The 21,609-nt window shown below is 43.3% G+C and overlaps 1 protein-coding gene across 1 annotated transcript in view; it reads left to right on the forward strand.

Annotated features, from left to right (window-relative positions):
* The first annotated feature begins 4,172 nt into the window (after positions 1–4,172).
* The window catches only part of Frmd4a (FERM domain containing 4A), a 288,498-nt gene continuing 271,061 nt past the window's right edge, over positions 4,173–21,609 (forward strand). The window contains exon 1 of the mRNA XM_071599955.1: positions 4,173–4,588. Coding sequence (XP_071456056.1) covers positions 4,496–4,588 — 93 coding nt within the window. The 5' untranslated portion in view covers positions 4,173–4,495. The remainder of the gene's footprint in view (positions 4,589–21,609) is intronic.

Here is a 21,609-nt window from a genome sequence, read left to right on the forward strand (position 1 = left end):
GCGAGCAGTATTTCACCTTTTACAACAGAAAGAATAATAGGCACCCAAAAGATCACATTTTTTCCACCTTCCCTCAACTCACTGTCCTCTGCCCCTTCCCCTCAGGCTCACATGGCCTCATCTGGGCCTCTGCCCAAGGAGCTTCCTTTTGGCACCTCCCTCCCATGAAACCTCACTGTCCTAAGACCCCCTCTTTTAGTCTTCTGTCCAATGAACTGAGTAAAGCAGTGCAAATAAGCTTTCTTAGAGTCAGCATGTGCCAATTCAGAGGTGAGATAATCATGGCTGTGGACTCCCAGGGGAACCGGAAGATTAGCCCCATCCGTGGTCATTTCCTGCCCTGGGTGAACCATTGGATAGACTCAGGCTCACCTGGGTGGAGGGTTGCATTTCAATGCCAGGCCCAGGGCCCCATCAGGATGCCTCTCCCTTGGCACAGCTTGTAACATGTTTATCATTTGGGAGTCCCCTCTAGCAAGTGTACCTGCACACCAGCCTGTGCGCACACATGTACACACACACACACATACACACACACACTTTGGACAGGTGGCTCTTTCTCCTGCTTGCAGCCTGCTACTAACAAAGTGTTGCAAAATACTTTCTCTCTGACGGGCCATCATCCCTAGTCACCCCTTTCACGCTCTGCTGTTCATGACCTAGAATGCACATTTGATTTGATGCATCACGCTTTGGCGTGTTGCACCTATTGATTTTCTTGAAATAGGGCTCTTTTGATTCCTGTGCATTTTCATTCCTGAGTTTTAATGTAAGTGTTTTCATTGAGACTAGAAGGAACTGTATGAAATAAACAAACAAAAACTCCCTCTGCCTTAAGTGCTCTGCTCTGCGAGGCAATCAAAAGCTGCAGCTTGCAAGACTGTAGACCTAAAGTGTGTTTTTCCATCTCCATCTCTGCACAGCTCATTGCCTCCCAGCCCCTGGGCATCTTCTCATTTCCCCAGTGACCACTAGGCTGTTCCTGATGCTCAGGGAACCCCGTCGTCCACCATCCCGGCAGAGACCTGTTCTCTGAGGATAACTCTGTGACAATGATTTTTCCTTGCCCTCTGCTATCTTAGTGGCCCTGAATTCACCATTTCCAGTCCTTCAGTCCATCCTCTCCATCCTCTGATCCTATTTACGCTCATGTCCATCCCTCACCCACCCTTTGTCCTGCCTATCTAGCTATTTCCACAGCTGGTGAGAGAATAGGAGGCAGTGGCAAGAGAGAAGCCCCTGTTCTCCTCCTTGTGGGCTAGGATGACGGCCCCAGCCCTGGCTGCATCCTGCAGGGTAGATGTCTTGGAGGGTTCAGCCCCATCATGGGACCCTGGCCCTGGGCTCTTGTGACTCAGCTCCTGGATGGACTCCTCAGGCCTGGGTCCTGCTCCTGGCTCCTGTGGGCTATTAGGCTCTTCTTGCCCCAGTGCTCAGCCCAGCAAAGGACATGAAAGCAGCAGCTTACGTGGACATAAAAGACCAGAGACCCCAGAACTGCTTGCTCTAACATGAACTCCTATACTGACATTCTCTTCTCCTCTAAGACAGAGTCTTTCATTTCCCTGTTGAGTCCAGTGTGTTGATGGCCTTTCTAGATTTTGAAACTGCTGTAAACTGCAAAGGGTTCTGTGATAGGTGAGAGTTGAGTGGATGACGTTGGGCCCTAAAATCACACAAATTGACTCTTAGCTCTGACACATTTAGCTGTCGTGCTAGGATTAGCCCCAGTTTCTTTACCTGTATAATATGGATATTGAAACTCGTTTTGTTTGTTTGTTTGTTTGTTTTTGTTTTTTATTTTATTTTATTTTTTTTTTTTTGAGATTGTCTTTGGCAACCTCCCATTCCATTGTCTGGCAATCACTGGGTCAATAAACATCCATTCCCTCTCTTCCCCAAAAGTGGTCACACCATCTAAAGCATGTGCGCCTGTCCCCTCCTGGGGACAGTGTTGGTGTAACAATGAAAATAAATACCAGACATAAATACTTTAGATTCAATGATTAATTTTAAATGTGTGAACCTTGAAACTTCACAGTAAGATAATCAAAAAGATATTTTTGAACAAGTTGAAGGACTTTTGAGAGCTTCCAATTCATTCTGAGGAGGCAGACACCTTCTCTACAGAATTTCCCCGGGCTTGCAGGGAGGAGGCTCTAGCACAGATATGAAAAGTGATCCTGCTCCAGCCCCCCTGGGGAAGGGGTGGAATGTGTGGGACTCAAATGTGTGGGAGTCTGGCCCAGGGTTATTTTTGTTTCCATTAACATTCTCTTCTATATGTATTTTAGCCTTAATCAAATGCATGTGTTTTTGTTTTATTTGCACTTAGTTCATCAAAGTGTCCCTCATGATCTGAACTATGCCATGAAGCCATAAGCTCTTTGTGAAACACTCATTAATACCCCTGGGAAACAGGAAGTTGCATTTAGTTAAATATAAATAAACTCAGCTCTCAGGGGCTTTGCCCTGGCCTAGGTCAGAGAGGAGGCAGTGTCTTCGCTGTGGATCTGATCTACTACCCGCTCTCAAATTGAGCCGGAAGGGTGCAATCCCATGGCTCTAGACAGATAAGTGTTTCGAAAATGTGTCCATCCTTTGTTCAAAACTGCGACACTTAACATGCACTTTTAGAAAGGAAAGAGGTCCTATTGATTTAGCTACATAATTGGGCATTGTCCCAGACTTATTCCTGCGCCCCACCCCACCCCCAACAGTTTGAAACCAGGAGGTACAGGCAGGAAGCAAGAAAGTGGGGGTAAAGAGGTGTAACCTACACCACCTCGCCAAAGACACTCTTCGAGCAATGGTGAGGGGCGCTCCATCCTCCCGTCCTGCCCTGTTCCCAGCCCCTCACTGACTCTCCAACTGCACATCTGGAACCAATTATGAACAAAGCCCAATTGTTGTATATTTGGAATTTCCCACATCAACTTCATGGTTTCTTTTACTGCCTCTTAATGTGTGTCTGCGTGGGATGGCTGTGCCCACGACTCCAGCCGCCCAGCACCCAGCCCCAGCGCCTCGCTCCTCTGAGCATCATTTTCCTGATTCATTTTCTAGTAGCGCAGAACTCCACTTCTTCCCTTCGCACCCCTCCCCTCATTTCCTATTAGATTTGTTTGAATAAACAGAACTTTCTTTTCCATCGTTTTCAATAAACTAAGTGAGGGTCTGTGGAGAGTAAATAAAGGCTGGTTCCCAAAGCAGATGAGTAATATGAGACTGACCAAAAGGCATGGGATTACTACAGAGGAAGTGTCCGTTCCCTTCCAAAAAACCAGGACATGGAGCTGCCGAGTGCAGAGGATACACTGGAAAGAAGAAAACTCAAATACCTCCAATCCTGGAAGCCCTTGGCTTGTTTTTCTTTACAGTAATTTTTTCTGCTGTAGGAATAAGCAGATGCAGGGAGCCATAGTGACAAGAAAGGCCTGAGAGCAATATCTCAGCTACAAATATTACAGAAATTTAAAAAATTGGATCTATTTATACCATTTGTCTGAGAACAACATCTGATTTGCAATTACACCATGATCAGAAAAGAATCAGCAAGTGTGATGGATGAATCTGAGCTTCGACAGCCCTGTAAAATGACTTTTTCCTTTTACTAGCACACATAAAAATACACATTCTAAAACACAAACGTTCACACCAGGAGGGGCAAATGCAAGCCTGTTCTATCTGGTTGGCTTCATCAGAACCATGCGATGCAAACATTTTTTCCTTCCTCCCCCCACACTTTGTGGATTGCATTCACCTAATTAATCATATGCATACATTATTTTTCTATGTATCAGAAAGCAGAAAGGAAAAAAAGCAGATACACATGTCTGACGCTCAGTTTCCTAAAGATCATTTATGATTGAAAAAAGACTCCCTCCTCTTTCAATGTGATGTCACTGGTCTTCAAATATTTTTCCTGCATTCAGAAGAGAGTGAAATCAGCATGTAGGATTTCACATTAATCTCTGCTCCAGATGGGGATATTCTAAATAGTCCTTTTAAGATGAGCATGTGACCTACTGTACAGCCCAGGGGCTTGGGAGTCACGTGGTAGAATGAATAATACGTCTGATAGAGCTTTGATTAGACAGCTGACCTGGTTACCATCTGCAGCCCCGAGAAGCAAAGTTGACATTTCTGGATCACTCTCCCCAGAAGCACACTTGCCCACTCCTGGGACAGCGGTCTCACGGAGCCAGCACACAGGGACCGCCCAAAGGAAGCTGGAGGTGCTGCTTCATGCAAACTGAAGTTACAGGACTTGAGCTGTTTTCCTTTCCCCATCCCCCCACCTCCCGACAAACCACATCTTGACTCATATGGTTGAAAAAAAAAAACCCTTTCAGTTATTCGATATTTGGGAAACTTCCAGGAGATCATAACTGAGTTTTGAGCAAGCTTCCATCTCTGCCTTGCTGGAAGGAACAGACACACACACACACACACACACACACACACACACACACACACCACACAGCTGTACACCATGGTGGTTCAGGCTGCAGTAGCTCCGAATAGATCTCAAAGACTTTTACTGAAAATACCTTATGGATCTCTGAGAAGGCGCAGCGTGGAGAGGGTAAGCTACGTGGCGGGTCGTTTGTTTCTCACTGAGCAATTGCTCCAAAGAAAGCGAGCTGTTCATTTTCATTGTGCACCGCGTTGATTCTGTGCAAATATTTTCTTCAGCAATTCGAGTCCTTGGGACTGTGAATAGAACGCTATGTTGTGTGTAATGTATTTTTATGAACAGATACTGATGAAAAAATCTGAAATAGGAACTTTTGTCAGCTGTGAGTGTAAGAGCACTTAGAGATAAAACATGAGGGGGAAGTTTGGGGTGGGGACTGCCCCCTGGATCGGGTGTGAAGCCAGGAGAGCTCGTGAAAAACCCGGGCTGCCAACCTGATTTCTTCTGCTTACTGAAACATGCTCAGGAGAGCAGCAGGGCTGCACATTTCCTCTCCCGGGTGACAGTGTCTCAAAAGAGGTGATGGTAGCACGGAGCTCTGGAGGTTTGACTTACACAGTCCGTTGACCAAACGCTCCTGGCCATTGGTGTCCTGGTTGTTGTTTTTCTTTCAAATGTATCTCGATGGCTTTGTTTGTTGGTGATATTATGGACTTTGGCTCCACTGCCCTGTTCATTTCCTAAAAGCACACTTACTTCATGGTGGCCCTGGCAGAGAAGATCCTATGTAGCAGTAGTGAGGGTTAGTCCTTCTCTGGGTCAGGGATGCAGTTGATGCAGAGCTGGCCGTGCGGGGACAGTGCTGCACTCACAGAGAGAACAGTGGGTCCCTGCACCTCAGAAGCCCCGAAAGCACCTGTGTGAATGGTGGCAACTGCTGGTGTCTACATAGACATCTTAAGCTAAGGTGCTGCAAAAGGTAATAATAAAGCAAACAGCAAAAAAGTGAGGGAGGTAAGGAACTGCTGCAGCTCATAAAGGGGACAGACTTTAAGTGACTTTTTCTGGCTGGTACACTTCCTTCTCAGGGATTTTTTTCAATTTTAAGGAAACCTGATTAAAGGTTTAAGCCTATGAGGAGCTGTACAGAATACGCAGGCAAGGCAAGGTTGATTTCCAAACTCTGATGGGTCACATTTTTTTTTTTTTTTTGCCATTTGAATTAAAACAAAAACAGAAAAACTTTCCTATTCTGGTTATATGTAGGTATTTATCTTGATATTTTGACGTATATTTCTGTGCTCAATATCAGGATCATCGATGACTGTGTATTAAATGCTTACTGTGTGCCCCCTTTTTATAGCTTTGAAGCATAGGAACACAGGTGATTAGCAACGTTTACAAATTATTTACTGGATGTGATTTTAGGTTCTGATGAGAACGCTTTGGCCTATATGGTAACTAAATATATGTGATTAATATGTTTGTTCACCAATACTCAATGGGAATGGGGATTCTCATGGCATTGTTTACCGATCAAGTCACCGACAACACAGGAATGTGGTGTCACACTCTGTCGCTGGTCATGTGTGACACACAGCACTGCATTCAAAACACACAGAACTGTTTCCTGCCCTTGAGCACAGGCCATGGTTACTCAGGTCTTAGAAGTCAGGTCTGAGAGCTCTGGGCCCCTCAGAGCATCCATAGATCCTTGGACATCCCCCGAGGGCCTGCCATGTCACCCCACCAGCACCTCGACACAGGTGACTCTGATTAGAATACATGGTGGCCTGTCAAGTTCAATTGGACATCTCATACATGGGTGATTCTGTGACACTTTCCAGAATCAGAGTCATATATTTATATAAAGAAAGGACATGGAGGGTGAGAAATGGCCTCTGCTGTCAGGACAGACCCTAAGGACCGTACTCTCTCCCGGGGACTCCCTGAGTTAAAACCAACAGCAGCTTTCTCGGTTATATCAGCAGCCTTGCGTGACAGATGTTCGAGCTGGTTCCTGTTGTCTCACGATGTCTCTGGATATGAAGGTCTGGTATTTCCAGAATGCCTATGCTCTGGGGGACTTCACATCATGTACCTCACTTTAACCATCATGAATGGCTAATGATCCAGAGAGCAAGGGCTCTTCCCTTGGTCCTGTATGAAGGAGAAAACCAAGTCATGGAGAACATTCATCCTCTCCAGGAACATTCAGTCAACAATAGGGCAGAACCTAAATCCAAGGACCTGGCATTGCCCATCCATGCCAGACGGCCATGTGTACTTACCTTTGTTCTCTGGAGTCTGTGTGACAGGCAGCCTGGCCGTGAGATAAGGGTTATCACTGACTTCTTGCCATATTAAAGGGCCTGTAGAAGACATACCAAAGTCAGAGAACCTAGTACCAGGAGAAAGGTGGAATCCATGTGCCACTGACATCTAAGGGTGTCCAAGACTCAACAATTGCTGCCTGTTTTCCAACTGCCCAGAAGTTCAGTTCAAAGAAAGAAGTTGCCATTTTTTAACAGTGCCACTTAAGACGCCTCAAATCCTGATTCCAGAAACTTACTTGCTCTAAGACTTAATTCTTGTTCAAAGTTTTTTCGCAGACTTCCATGAGCTCATCCCTATGCTAGCTGGATAGGGTGGAGAAAAAGAGGAGAAGTAGAACATACTGAGTTTGATCTGATAGGAAAGACTAGGCATGCAAGGTTGAAATGAAACAATTTTAAGTCAATGTTGTATAGGTTAGAATAAAGTAACCCAGACAATCCAGGAGCAACAGAAAACAGCAAAGGTGCTGGCAGAGTTTAGAGCCACACTGTCCCAAGAACCAGCAGGCTCACTGTGTACTAGTTACGCGACCTTGACCAAGTGTCGGACTTTCTCCACTTTAGTTTGTTCATCTACCTGTTCTGCCTGTTACCCCACAAGGGTGGTTGTTAAGGATTAGCAGTAACATGTGAAGGACCTAACACAATACTAGGAATCAAAATGCAACCAGTAATGACAAGCATATTTTTAAGGTGCCCATCTTTGTGCAGGAGAGGTGTGGTTTTTTTTTTTTACTTTAAAAATATGTATTTATTTTCTAGCTGTAATATAAATGATGTGGGTTTTCACTGATTGTAGTGCTACAGTGTTTCCTTTGAAATTGATATACTTATTATACAATTGTGAATAAATTAAAAAATTAAATACTTATGTAGTTAGTACATAGATAGCGACAATTATCACAGTTGCAAAAGAACATCTGAAGGTTAGGAAATGCCGCATAATTTGCTAAGGAATCCGTGAGCTCTTGGTATTTCTTTTATTTTAATTTTTTATTCTAATTTGTTATATATGACATCAGAATGCATTACAGTTCATATTACACATATAGAGAACAATTTTTCATGTCTCTGGTTGTACACAAAGTATATTCACACCGTTCGGGTCTTCATACCTGTACTCAGGGTAATAATGTCCATCTCATTCCACTGTCTTTCCTACCCCCATGAGAGGTGTGTTTTTAATAACTGAGGATTTTGGCACTTAGTCACACCTCACTGTCACCTGCAGAGGCCCTGATACAGCCAGACAAGGAGAACTCTGTGATGACAACTTCCCTTGGACTCCCAAGTTCATAAAATGTGCTCCTTGCGTAACCATGCCGACAACCTACTGGAGCCAGAGACTCCTTTTGGCTTCTTCCTTCCAAAGCAGGTGTCTTTATTCCAGAGGTCAAGACAAAATGAACTCCATGGAAATTTCTAAAAAATGTAAGAGTAGGTGATGTAAATGAGCTAAGGAAAGAAAAAATGTGCACTTTTTTTTTCCCTGGGAGTTTGTGTGTTGCAGATTATCTGCATAGATTACCAACACGTAAGAAATAGTGAGCAAATCTTTTACGCACCTCTTGAAGTTTTAGTTTGTGATTTTAAATCAAGGTAGAATCTGCTGGGCTGCTGCCGGTATCCTCTGCTCCGATTTGTGCTCAGGAAGCTGAGAAATGTGTATTTCTCCACACCCTGAGATGCTGCCTTGTGTAGGCTCTGAACTGTTTGTGTAAGGACTGAGCACCAGCAACATTTCTGTTTTCACCCACTGGTTTCCCAGCTGTAAGAGCTCTTGAAATGGGCACACGATTTCCTGCATTTATTAAGGACATTCATCTCCCCATTGATTTATCCTGACACCCAGATCCACCTAGATCCTAGGGTGGATGGGGCATCTCCACTCTCTTGATGATCTCCACACCTCTAATTGCAACATGTCCAAAATGGATTTCATCATCTCCTCCTCACCCCAACCTGCCCCTCCTCCAACACCAGCTGCCCACGTGTAATCATGCAACCAGGATCCATTCTGAGAAATACAGTGGGTAAATACATTGTCATGTGACCATCATACAGTGTACTTACACAGACCTAGATAGGACAGCCAATACACACCTAGGCCTCCTATGCATCATATATACAGCACAGTCTATTGCTCCTGGAACCGCGATGAACAAAATAGTGCCAGATTAAATCAACCACAAGAAAAAATTAAGCAACCAAGAGAAGTAGTTAATGTGAGATGCCAGGCTGCTGCTAGTGTAACATGACATACTCTTTCACAGTTTGCTATTTTTTTTTAGCAAGCAAGAATATACTCTAAAATGACAATAAAAAGTATAAAATGAATTACAGTAGATGGGGTAGAGAGAGAAGATGGGAGGGGAGGGGAGGGGGATAGTAGAGGATAGGAAAGGTAGCAGAATACAACAGTTACTAATATGGCATTATGTAAAAATGTGGATGTGTAACCGATGTGATTCTGCAATCTGTATTTGGGGTAAAAATGGGAGTTCATAACCCACTTGAATCTAATGTATGAAATATGATATGTTAAAAAAAATTTTAAAAAAAGAAAACATTTTAAAAAAAACTGTTGAATCTAGGGGAAACAAACATGAGGAACAATATGAGTTTAGTGAAGGGATTTATACTGCCGAGTATCAAAGCGATCCAATTACAAAATATTTGTAGCTCTTTCAATATATATGTATTTTCCTGCTAGTTCCTAAAGTGCTGATAGAGAAAGCTGATTCTGTGTGCATCTGCTTAGAGTTACTTTGACCAGGAAGAAACCACAGAGTGAATATTTAGAACTGATTGTGTATATGAATATCCAAGCATCTAGTGCAAACCATGTTTGATTTGTATCTCCATTTTCATACATCTCTATAGGGCAAAACAAAGTAAAATCTAAAAATTGAAACGTGTCCTGTGTGCAAACCATTGAACTTAGGAGTCCCATACTTTTGGTTCAACGTGGGTATAGTGAAAGGGTGAATTCTTCCTAGTATCAATAAAATTCAACAAAAACAAAACAAAACAAAAGTATAGTGAATACACAAACCAGGAACAGTCATTTATGACCACTATCAAGGATGAGGTATTGTATGAAATTGCACGTGCTATACTGCTATACTGGCAATGCAGTGGGTTTGTGTGCACCAGCATGGAGCAGACCCACGAGCGACACATTACACTGTAGCATTATGATAGCTGCATTGCTAGCATCTCCACTGTCATCTTACAAGACTTGGTATACATGGTCTGTTGTTGACAGAAACATCATTATGAGGCCCATGACTGTACCCAAACTAGAACCCAGGCATCTTCTGTCCCTGCTTCCACTGTCTCCTGAACTATCACCACATGCTGTCATTTCTAGCCATCTCTCACTCTTGCTGCTCCTCCGCATTCCATAGTCAGATGGCCATCATCTTTCAGCTGCCCATTACCTTCTCACAGTGGCAACTTGTACCCTTTGTCCACTCTCTGTGCTACAGTCACTTTAGCCTTTCTAAAAATGAGAAGTGAGTACCTCTTGTCTACCTAAAGCCCTTCAGAGATCCCCTGCCCAGGGATAAGGACAAATGCCTGAATGAAACTACAAGGCCCTGAGTAATCCGGACCCTGAGAACTGCCTCAGCTCACCTCTTCCCAAGCTCTACCCTGGGTGTGCTGTACTCACCACCTGAGCATGCTTCCAAACTACCATGCTCTCTGTTGCCTTGGAGCCTTTGCACATGCTTTCTTCTGCCCAACCCTTGCAGCGTCTCCCTCCACCCCATTAATTTCCGATTTGCAACCTTTATAGTAAAGGTAATATCCAGTGGGAAGGCTCTCCAGGCACCCCTTCCCGCCCCAAGTCTGAACAAGTGCTCTTCCTCAGCTTCTCTCACAATAGACCCCTTCATTGTAACTGGAAGTTTCCACTCTGTTAACACTCCACATGATGATGAGGCTCTTGAGGACAAGGAGTAGCTCTTGGCCCCTGGTTCGTAACAGGAGTGCAGCAAATAGGCCTTGGTGATGAGAAGGAACGAGATCTGGAAGTTCTTGTATCATGAACTTCCCTCAGTGAGAGAACTTGGGAAGAGGATCAGAATTAAGGCATAAACAGGAACAGCCTCGATTTCCAAGCTAGCTGACCACAAGTCCTAGCGACTCTGGTGGACAGTGTATTCACTCTTCCATGTTAACACAAACTGAGAAGAAGAATGCCCCTGTTTTATTTATTCTGAACTCTAAGAGCAGAGCATACATCTCTAAGTGGAACAAAGTGTGACCAACCAACCAGACTCAAATTATATGTCTCTTTACAAAGTAGCGTAAATTTGACAGTTTTATTGAGGAAAAAAAAAAATGAAACAAGAAAGCGTTCTCTTTTACCATAATTATTCAAATATTTTAAGTGAAAAGGGTATCTCTCTCTCTCTCTCTCTCTCTCTCTTTTTTTTTTTTTTTTTGTCTTGGAAAGACTGAAATGGCGTGATATTTCTGGAGCGGTATTTTTAACACAGCATAAATTAAACCTCTCTGCACCCACATCATTCATTAATGGGTGTGTTATTCCAGGTTGATGTATTGCCAGTCTATTATTTTGCAAACCATTACATTATCACAGCTGCTAAGCTGCATAACTTAAGAATTCAGAATACAAGAGCGTCTCTATAGTCGGGAGTGTGTGTGGTGCTTACATTCTGAATGTATTCATGCAGGGAAGTGTGAGACGTTACCAAAAACACATACAGCAGACGGCTTTTAGTGGATATTTATTACCATTGAAAGCAGACAGCCAAGAACTGTTCAGACAGATCAGTGCATTCACACATATTATTATCCACCCCCCCCCCATCCTGCATACAGTTTTGTTCCTTCTATAAATATATGCCTCTCTAGAGAACAAGAACATGGACTCTTAGGGGCTCTAATTCTCTGGTTCACAGAATGCACTGAAGGTCATTTTCCCCATGTTGGTTATTCCCAAGCAATTTTAAGTGACCTAAACTTACTTGGTCAACCAAAATTAACTTTATTTCTTACAGCAGCATATTGTCATGTTAAACGCATGACTCCTCATCTTGGGCAGAAGGAGATTGCTTGTTGGCTCGGGGTTGGGAATGACAAGCAATCCTTACCAATTCCATTCAGGAGTTTTCATTCCTCAAACTGGTATAGGAAGCAGGATTGAGAATCTTTGCTCAGATAGTCAGGATTCCCAGGAGCGTCAGCATCCTGCTCCAAGAGATGGGTGTTGAGCTGAGCAGGAAATGGACAGTGGTTCCCTCAGCAGACCACTTGTCTTTGTCTTTTCTCTGTCTCATGACTCCCATAATGTCCTGAGTCAAATGCCATGTCTTACCAGAGTGTCCCTTTTCCACCTTGGCTTTGCTTTGGTAGAAAGATTTGAGAAGCTTTGAAAACTCTCATTGCTCAGCCTGTGCCCCAGACCAGTCGTATATCAAAATCTCTGGGAACAGGCTCCATAGGTATTGAAATCTCCTCATGATCCTCCTGAGCGGGCAACATTGAGATCAACTGCCCCCAAGGTAATGTGACTGCCAAGATAAATTGTCCAGGCAAGCTGCTGGCTTAAGGAAATTAGCTACTTCTTGTGTTTTCTGATGTCTTCACATGAAAGAGGGAGAAATGGGAGGATTGTGTTGGATTTTTTTTAGGGGGGGGGGCGTCTACAGTGTCATTCTAATACTAGAAAACAAATATTTAAGCTCCCTGGGAGCTGGGTTTATGTTCCTGGGACATCCCATGTGGTGCCCTGCACTCCGAGGCCACTCTCAGGATAGGTGTATGCAGCCTTCTGAAGTCATAGAGCCTAATACACAGGACTCCTTTCCCAATCCAGCCACTCCTGCAGGCTGCTTTTCTCCAGTGAAGCCTGGAATCAGACCCTTCTGGTGTATTTCAATCCTCCGTATTTGCAGACATGTTCAAAAAATCAATTATGTGTTCTTAGGGAACTTCTTATAAGTGTTTTAAAAACAGATCTCTTATAAATCACTCTAACAAAAGGAATACTCTCCACCTATATAATAGAAAAGTTTCTTTGACCAGGGCTGAGGTTGTGGCTCAGTAGTAGAGCACTTGCCTGGCACATGGGAGGCACCACATAAAAATAAATAAATAAAATAAAGATATTCTGTCTACAACTGAAAAATATTTTTTTTAAAAAAAAAGTTTCTTTGACCAAATGGATAAAGAAAATCCACTTTATTTTGTATGGATTCATTAATAAACCTTTGAGAAGAATATTATCTTGTATACATAAAACAATATGGAATAACATATGACATGGATGTTTGCTCTTTGATCTGGGAGTGAAGGAACCACATCTGTGGGTTGATTATTATTTACTTATTTGTTCATTATTTATTTATTTATTTATTCTCTTACTGTTTACTCAATAACTAACTGCTTCAAAGGACTGATCAGTTTTTCCCCAAGGCCCCAGAGTCCTGGGCAGTGCCTGGCATATAGATAGGAAAAATGAATATTCACTGAATGAATATTGAATAGGTGAATAAAAAGAATGCCTTCCTGATCATAAAGTCAATGCTTTCATAAAACAAAAGTGTCCTCCAAGAAATAGGATTGCAATGCGCCTGCTTTTCCTAAGCACATAAGTATTCATTTCATCATCAATCCTAAAAAAAGTGACTTATTTTAGAATGGTAGTTTTTTGTAGTAGAGACTTTGGTTATATATATAAAGCCTCTTCAAACCTGACTACACAATTAATACCTTTGAATGCGTGGATACTCTTTTTCTTTCTCAAGCAGAACCTGAGTATGGGATATTTTGAGATAGATTATAAATAAGCCTCTAATCATTTTCTTATGTTGATTTCTGACTTTTCTCAACAATGCCACATGAACAGATTGCTTCCAAATGGTCCCTCCAATGTTTGTATTGGAGCTGAATGAGGGAAGCCAGAAAGTCTTAGAAGTTTATTGACCCCAGAAATGTTGTCCTAATCCAACCAAACAACAACAGCCTCAGAATACAGATAGCCATAGGAATATAATAGCTAGGACCCAACACTGTCTTATTTATAAACATAAAACAACATGTTTTTGTTATTTAATATCTACTACATATTATCTTATTTAATATCTACTACATGCCGGACAGTGTTCTGGGCCCACGAGCTATGTAACAAAGTCTCTGCTTTCATGAATAGTGGCGATGAGTTAGGTGGGTATAGGTCTCTAATGGAAAGTAAGGCCTAGCAAGGAGTGAGTGGAGAGGGAGCACCTTTCTATCCGAGTTGGTTCTCTGTTGAGATGATTTTCAGGAAGAGACATGGAGGGAGGAAGCCATGCAGTCACAGCAGAAAAGAACCTCCCAGGCAGAGGAAGCTGGTGAGGCCAGGGTGCCCTTGGTGAACTTGAGGGCTGGCAAGGGGGAGCTGGAACTGGAGGAGAAGGAAGGGGTGGGGGCTGCTAATGAGAAGAAGGGGCAGAGAGGCATTTGCAGCCCAGCTGACACAGTGTTATGTGATCCATGATAATAAACGTTGGGCTTTACTGTGAGAGAGATATGAAAAGATCAGTGAGGGTTTGGGGATGAAGGGTGACCGTAGCTGACACTTGACCATTTTATTGACAAAGAAACAAGGGCAAGCAATGTGACCCATTAGGTCATTAGAGCAGTGATCTCAGTGAGCAATGATGATGGTTTAGACTAGAGGATACCTGGAGGTGGTGAGAGGTGAATGGATTCTGGATTTGTCTAGAAGGGAGAGCAGACAGGATTTGCTGATGGATGGGGTGTGGAAAGAGGGGAGACAGGAGTCAGGAGTGGACTGGAGCCGCTACAGAGCAAAGCTGACGCCTACCAGGAGGAGAGCGGCTGTGAGAAGAGCCATCTGGGGTGATGACCAGGTGGGGGAGCCTTAGAGTTCTTTTTCAGATACATTAAACTTGAGATGATGAGTAAAAATTCGAATGGAGATATTTAATAGGATGTTAAAAACACAAGTTCTGCCATTATGTGCAAGGTCTGGCCTAGAGACAGTGTGAACATTATCAGGGTGGCCAGAGCTGGTCGTAAGGATGATGTGCATTTCTTCCCAGCTCCACCACACTGATGACACATGGGACCTGAAATTTGCTGTGGAGGTAGAAGATACATCACAGAAATTCACCAAGTACAAATTAGGGCTCTTTTCCCCCTCAAGAGCCAATGGATAAACAGATACCAGTGTGTCCCTGGAGGATGGTTCACAGCCACAGGACTAGGTGATTAGGGCCTGGGGGTTATGTGTAGATGGACACAAGGACAATGTCAGAGGACTTGGACCCTAGTGCCCTCCAAAGCATAGAGGCCAGTCCTATGAGGAGGACCCAGCAAACAAGACTAACCAGGAATGGCCAGTGGGGAAGGAAGGCAGGGATTGAAGAGAAAGTTCCAGAAGGGGATGGTGGAATGATGGATCTTGGAATGATGCTGACAGTCAAGTAAGACAAGGACTAAGAAGTCACCTGATTACAGGGATCACAAACATAAATAAATAAATAAATAAAAACTGCACAGCTGGCATGCATCAGCATCACCTGGGTGTTTCTAAACACGCGGATCAGGGCTTCCACCCCAGATGTACTGAGTCTCATTCTCAGGAGCACATAAGGTAGACCAAAGTTTGAGAAGCTGTACCTTAATAGATCGTTTTCTGGAAATAGGAACCAGTGGGGTACAGAAAAGAGCACAGAACAGGAAGGGGAAATAACACTGACAGAAGGAGTGACACACTCTCAGGACAAGTCTCAACTATCCTGAAGTCAGTTCTGGACCGTGCAGTGGGGGACCATGACAGGACTGGTGGGGAAAGACTGTGACAACAAAGGCAGCAGTGAATATTCCTCCCCCAGCACCGCAGAAACCCGGGCTCTAATTTTAAATAATACCCCCCAACACACACCTTAGACCACCATCTCAGAAAAGTGCATAGGCAGTTTCCCTTAGCTGTCTTCCCTGTCAAGAAAGAGGCTGGAAGACCGATTTCATTCTTTTATGTTGGTCACCTATGTCAGAAGCCAGCAACCCACCCTGGAGCTTAGCATTCCTAAGATCTAGCCAAAGGAAAACCTGTTTTAGTTTAGTTTAGTTTTGTTTTGTTTTGGGGGGGAGGTTGTTTTTTCCTTTTTTTGTGGGTTTTTTTTTTTGCCTCTAAAAAAAAAATTCAATGTCTTGATGTAATAACGTGTCAGGGCTTCATAATCCAGCTGAGTCCCAGAATATATTTAGAAAGTATAATTTAGGGTCAAGACAGCCATCAAATGTCCAAAATGAGCAAGTCCTAATTTGAACCCTGCGTTTGAAGATTTAGAACTATTCTGTAAAAGAAAACAGATTTGAACTGAACTAGAAGAAATCAGGTTTTTGATATGAGGGTCTGTTTTTACTGGTTCTTCCTAGAGTTCTTACAGAAAAAAAAAAAATGCCTCTGCCAATTGGATTGAAAGAACATCAGCCAACATCGTCCCCTGTGTAGATATCCCCATGGAGGTTTTATCCTTGGCGTCCCCCAGGTAATAATTTGCATAATTTTCCTTCCTTACCCCTTTTCATTTTCCTCTTAGGTAAGAGGGTGCCTGAGGCACATCAAATTCAAATCTGTGAAAGAGAAGTTTAAAATTGGACACATGGTGTGACTCCCTCCTTCAGTGCCGATGTTTGTGAATTAGTGCACTTTGTACCCACGTGGAGTCTACGGGTCTGAGTGTGGATGAACAGGTCCTAGGGTTCCCAGAGTGCTCCTCTTTTGCAGATGTGGAAAAGTCTTACTTTGCACTGCTGTGGACCATGGCTAGGTCCATCCCTGCAGAGAGCGCCACAGGTGGTAACTTCTGGAATCACTCTCATTAATATGCCAACCTTGAGTTGTGGATCAGTGGTAGAGCACTTGCCTGGCATGTGTGAGGCACTGGGTTCGATTCTCAGCACCACATATAAATAAATGAATAAAATAAAGGTCCATCAACATCTAGAAAAATAAAATAAATAAGTAAAAATAAAATAAATAAAATAAAAAAGGTCAAGAGATTTTTAAAAATAAATAAAGATGCCAACCTTGGTCTGAAGGGTTTTGTCCTCACAAAATCCATATGTTAAAATTCTAACCCTAGGCAATAGCATTAGGAGGTGGGGCCTTTACCTTCATGATTGGATTAGTGCCAAAAGAAAAAAGACTTAAAAGACCCCAGAGAGCTAGGTTGTACCTTCCACCGTGTGAGGCCACAACATAAAGGTGCCATCTACGACCAGATACCAAATCTGCCTGCTGATATTAGACATTCCCACCTCCAGAACTATGAGAAATAAGTTTCTCTTGGTTACAAATAACCCAGTATATGGTATTTTGTCCTAACAGCCAGAACAAGCTCAGACACAGCACTCAAAGGGAAGGCAAGGAGAGGCCACTGTCTTCGTCTGTCTGGCTCCAGTTCTGGTTTTCAAGTGGCAGAACATTTAAAAAATGAAGCTGCTTTCAAAAAGAATCCTCTGGAAACACACAAGGGCATTTGTGGATTTGAAATCAGCATCACATAGTGATGTGCTCACATCAGCCCGCTGGGTAGTTGGGCTCCACAGGTCTGATGCCCCACCAGCAGGAGCCAGGCTCCCCAGGCCACATGTCATCCAGTTTGACATGACCTCTTGGGGAAGTACCTAGACCCTGTGGCGTTGGTTCTCAGATCCAGGGTCCATTTGCAGATCAACTTCACAGCCCTTTATTTCTAGCAGAATCCCTGCACATGTGTTTCATCCTGTAACAGTACTGGATCAAACATGCCCGGAATTAAACAAAAATATCTTTGGGATTCTGTGACCTCTTTTTCCCTTCTGTCATATGGCCTTAAGGTGGCATGAGAGAAACCAAGATAATGTGTCTTAGAATAGGGCCTGTGCAAAGCAAGAAAAGCTCTATCCTTTGAGACCCACTGATCAGAAATGGGCCATTTTTAAGAGTTTATTTCCACCTCTATGATGCCGTTAGGGCCTAATCCTTCATCTTAGCTCTTGGGGCTGTGCCTCTATTGGCCCTCATCATTCCATAAAATAGGACCCCATGCAGGCATTATAAACTCAAATGCCTACTGCAGACAGGCAGGGAAAATAAATGTAGAACAATAAATAAAGGGATGCCTTACAAACAGGACCCTTAGCAAATGAGGCCAGGACTCGAATTCAGCTTTCCACAGGGCTCTGGGGCTGACGTTCTGATCTTGTAAATTTGCAAAAGAAGAATCTTTATATTTAGGAAAAATGTATATGTGTGTGAGAGAAAGATAAAATACCTGAATTATTATATGTTGGCAATGAATCCCACTTTAAAGAAAAACATTACATGCTAAGCAAAGCATGTTTGCAGGCCACATTTGGCCTATAAGATGCTGGTTTTTAACTTCCACAAGAAAATTACACTGTTTCCCCCAAATATATATGCATTCTCTCTCCCCCAGTTTTGGATTTCACAAAAAAAAAAAAAAAGACACCTTTATACCAAAAACCTAATCCTGGAATAGATCTTCAGGCCCTCCCGCTAGCATCATAAACCTATGCTGAATCAGAACATGATTATTTTTTGAAAACTGTTTTGACAGGTCAAATGCAAAATTTAAAATACATTTGAATAAATTGAATACATGTCCTCCAGCTATGGGGAGAGTGTATACAAGGCTTTCTTCCCTTGCAACAGGACTAGAACTTAAGAGGCAGCTGAACCTCTGTCTAATTATTGCCAGATAGGGCTTCTTCTCATCAGCCACATCCTTTTGTTTGGGGCATGTCTTCCCCAGTGTGACCATGGACCATATCAAACAATTAGATCCAATGAAGCAATCACACCACCACCTAGAGGTGTATTTTGCTGCTCAAATTTGCAGACCACCAGTGTGTGGTCCTACTTGACACCACAAGAGCCCAACTGGTGTTCTTTTTGATCAAGGTGTTTGACTGGTAACAGCTCAACTAAAACCTTCTCATTCTGAATCATTTCTTTCATGCTGGATGGAGTAGAATTCTGGGGTTTTAGCCAAGTCCTTGAGCAAGAACATGAAAATAGTCACAGCTCCTTTTTCTGATTAAAACATGGGCTGAACCCACAGGAACGCTTCATCTCACCGTGATGTCAAAGTGAAATGATGTTCCAGCTGGGTGAGACTGCAAGTCAGACCTCTCAAATGGCCCTTTTAAATATCCACAGGACTTGTCACATCCACAGCAGTGATTTATCTCTTTAATTTTACTCTCACAATGTCCTCACTGATGTGCTTTCTGCTGGATGAGGCAACTGTGAAATGACTACCTTCTAACCCTTGACCAAAAGCTTCCTGAGGACATCTGACACCCAGGAGAAGCAGATCAATGACAAAGTTGGCCATTCATTACTTTAATGCCTCGACACTATAGCCTTAGTAAATTCAACAGTAAATATCAATATACCTTGGCTGTATCTTCTCAGTCCCCCAGTGAAATTATTTTATGAAGTTAAGATTTAATTAATTTTTTCTGAGGGCTGCTGTGTAGTGTACTTTTTTCTTTTTTAAGACAGGAAGAGTGTTAATCAGCTTTTTATCACTGCAGTGAAATACCTGAGAAAATCAACTTAAAGGAAGAAAGGTTTATTTGGGCTCATGGTCTCAGTCCATGGTCCACTGGCTCCATCGCTATGTATTGATTGTTCGGTGGTGAGGTGGAACATCATGGTGGAGCAGGAATGGTGGAGAAGAGATGCTCATTTCTTGATGTCCCTGGAAGCAGAGTCAGATGGAGGAAGGGGCCAGGGACAAGATATAGTCCCCAAGGGCACACCCCCAAAGATCCTCTCCCTTCAGCCAGGTCCTACCTCCTTCGGTTTACACATTCCCAATAGTCCATTCAGCTGTTACTCTGTCAGTGGATCAATCAATCCACTGGAGACGTTAGAGCCCTCATGATCCAATCACTTCCTAAGAGCCCCACCTCTGAACATTGCAGCATAGGAGATCATGAATTCAGCACATGAGCTTTTGGGGGACAGTCTGGACTCAAATCAGAACATGGAGCAATTCATTCCAGCCCTGAACTGGAGTCAGTTAAGTGACTGGGGACTTAGGCAGGACACGGAAGTGGATGGGCAGCCCTGACAGAATGTAAACCAAAGTAACCACTAGAGTTTGCTGGAAACTAAAAGCAGGGCTCATAGCAGGCTAGCGAGTTACGAGTCTCATAGTGATAGATGTGACTGGAGAAGCTGAGGATGAAACAGATGGAGACCAGAGATGCCCGGAAAGTAGCTGATTCAAAGCAGAGATAGGAGAGAGTCTGGAGGAGCCAGACTTCTAGCCTAGCTACAGGAATATCTGGGCAGTCTGAGGTGTGGGAGGGTGGCGCAGGTAAAGTGCCATCTTGCTCAGAAAGTCAGTGCAGAAGCACCTGTAGAAATGCTTCTGAAGCTTTCTCCAGATGACCACCGTTCCTTCCGACACTCAGTTCCCTTTCAACAATCCCCCGTGTTAGTTCCTTTTAGGAAATGATCAAATGGATGTGATTCCATGTGCTTACCTGTTTTACTTCTGCTGCCAGGAAATTCAAAAGTTTATGTTGGTGCCCAACCTCAGTAACTCACTCATTCTATGAGCAAGTGAAAAATGATGTCTTTTCACATTGACTTTTAACTCACTTTCTCCTTTTTAAAAATATTGGATATTATCCCTAATTTCCCATTGAACCCTTAGGTTCCATGTATTTCCACTACATTGTGTGCTTATATTTTGCCAAGCAGTGTACAATCCTATAACTTTCTCTTTCATTTGGGTTAATTTCTGTGAGGGAAACCAGAACAGTGGAAATATAGTCAATTGAGAGTTAAAAATAGAACAAAGTATGCAACTTCCCTTCTTTTGGCAGGACTAATTGTCAGGGGGTGCATCAAAAACGCTTTCAGGTAAGCTGAGACATGGGAACACGATGCTCTGGACAGGGCAGATCATTTGAAACGGTGAATTCATTTGAAATGGTAGTCCCTGACAGGGACACAGGGACACTCCATTTCACCCCATTGTGTGCTGAGGTCCCTGGGAACTTGGCGCATCCCTTTGTTGAAGAGGCACAGAGAATACACCATGAGGGGATCCCTAGCAGGAGGCATGTTCTAATTCTGCGTCTTCCTGCGTCTCCCACCTTTAGCACCAATGTCTGAGGATGACTGTTGTGCAGAATCCAAACCCGGAGTCCAGAGGGTTGGAAAACAGGTGTTTCAACTTTTTGGTTCCCACCGGGATTCTGGAAGCCTTTGTCTGTCCTTTTCGTTCTACACTTCTTCTTTTTTTTTTTTTTCCTTTTGAAATGTTACTGTCCGTGTTCTCAAGCGTCCACTATCAGATGCTCAAATAACAACAGCTTCCAGGGGGAAAGATTGGCTGCTGCTGGCCCTGGGCCAGTGCCAGGGAGAGCGGAAAGCTGAGAACATTTAGGAAAACTGCAGCATTCAGACAGCAGTTTCGGGACCATGGTTCAATTCCATTAGGGACTCTGGCTCAGAATCCCTCCCAGAATCCAGCCTCAATATCTCTTCGAAGAGAACTTTTGAGTCCCACACACCCCAGATACCTTGGCTTTCATTTTTGTTTAATTTTAAGAACCACCTACTACAGGAACCTAGTACCATGATTTTGTTTGTTCATGGAGAGACAGAACAAAAGGTGAGGGACAACAAGGCTTCTGTGGTGAGTCAGGTTTACTCAGAGTTCGAACTGATACATTCCCAAATGCTCATTCTGGCTCTTAGCAGTTTCTGAAAACCTCTGACCTTGAGATGTGAGCTGTCATCTGCTAGGGCTTATCCACCTTGCCTGCCCAGTG

Source organism: Marmota flaviventris, chromosome 12, assembly GCF_047511675.1.
Source record: "Marmota flaviventris isolate mMarFla1 chromosome 12, mMarFla1.hap1, whole genome shotgun sequence".
Lineage (NCBI taxonomy): Eukaryota > Metazoa > Chordata > Mammalia > Rodentia > Sciuridae > Marmota > Marmota flaviventris.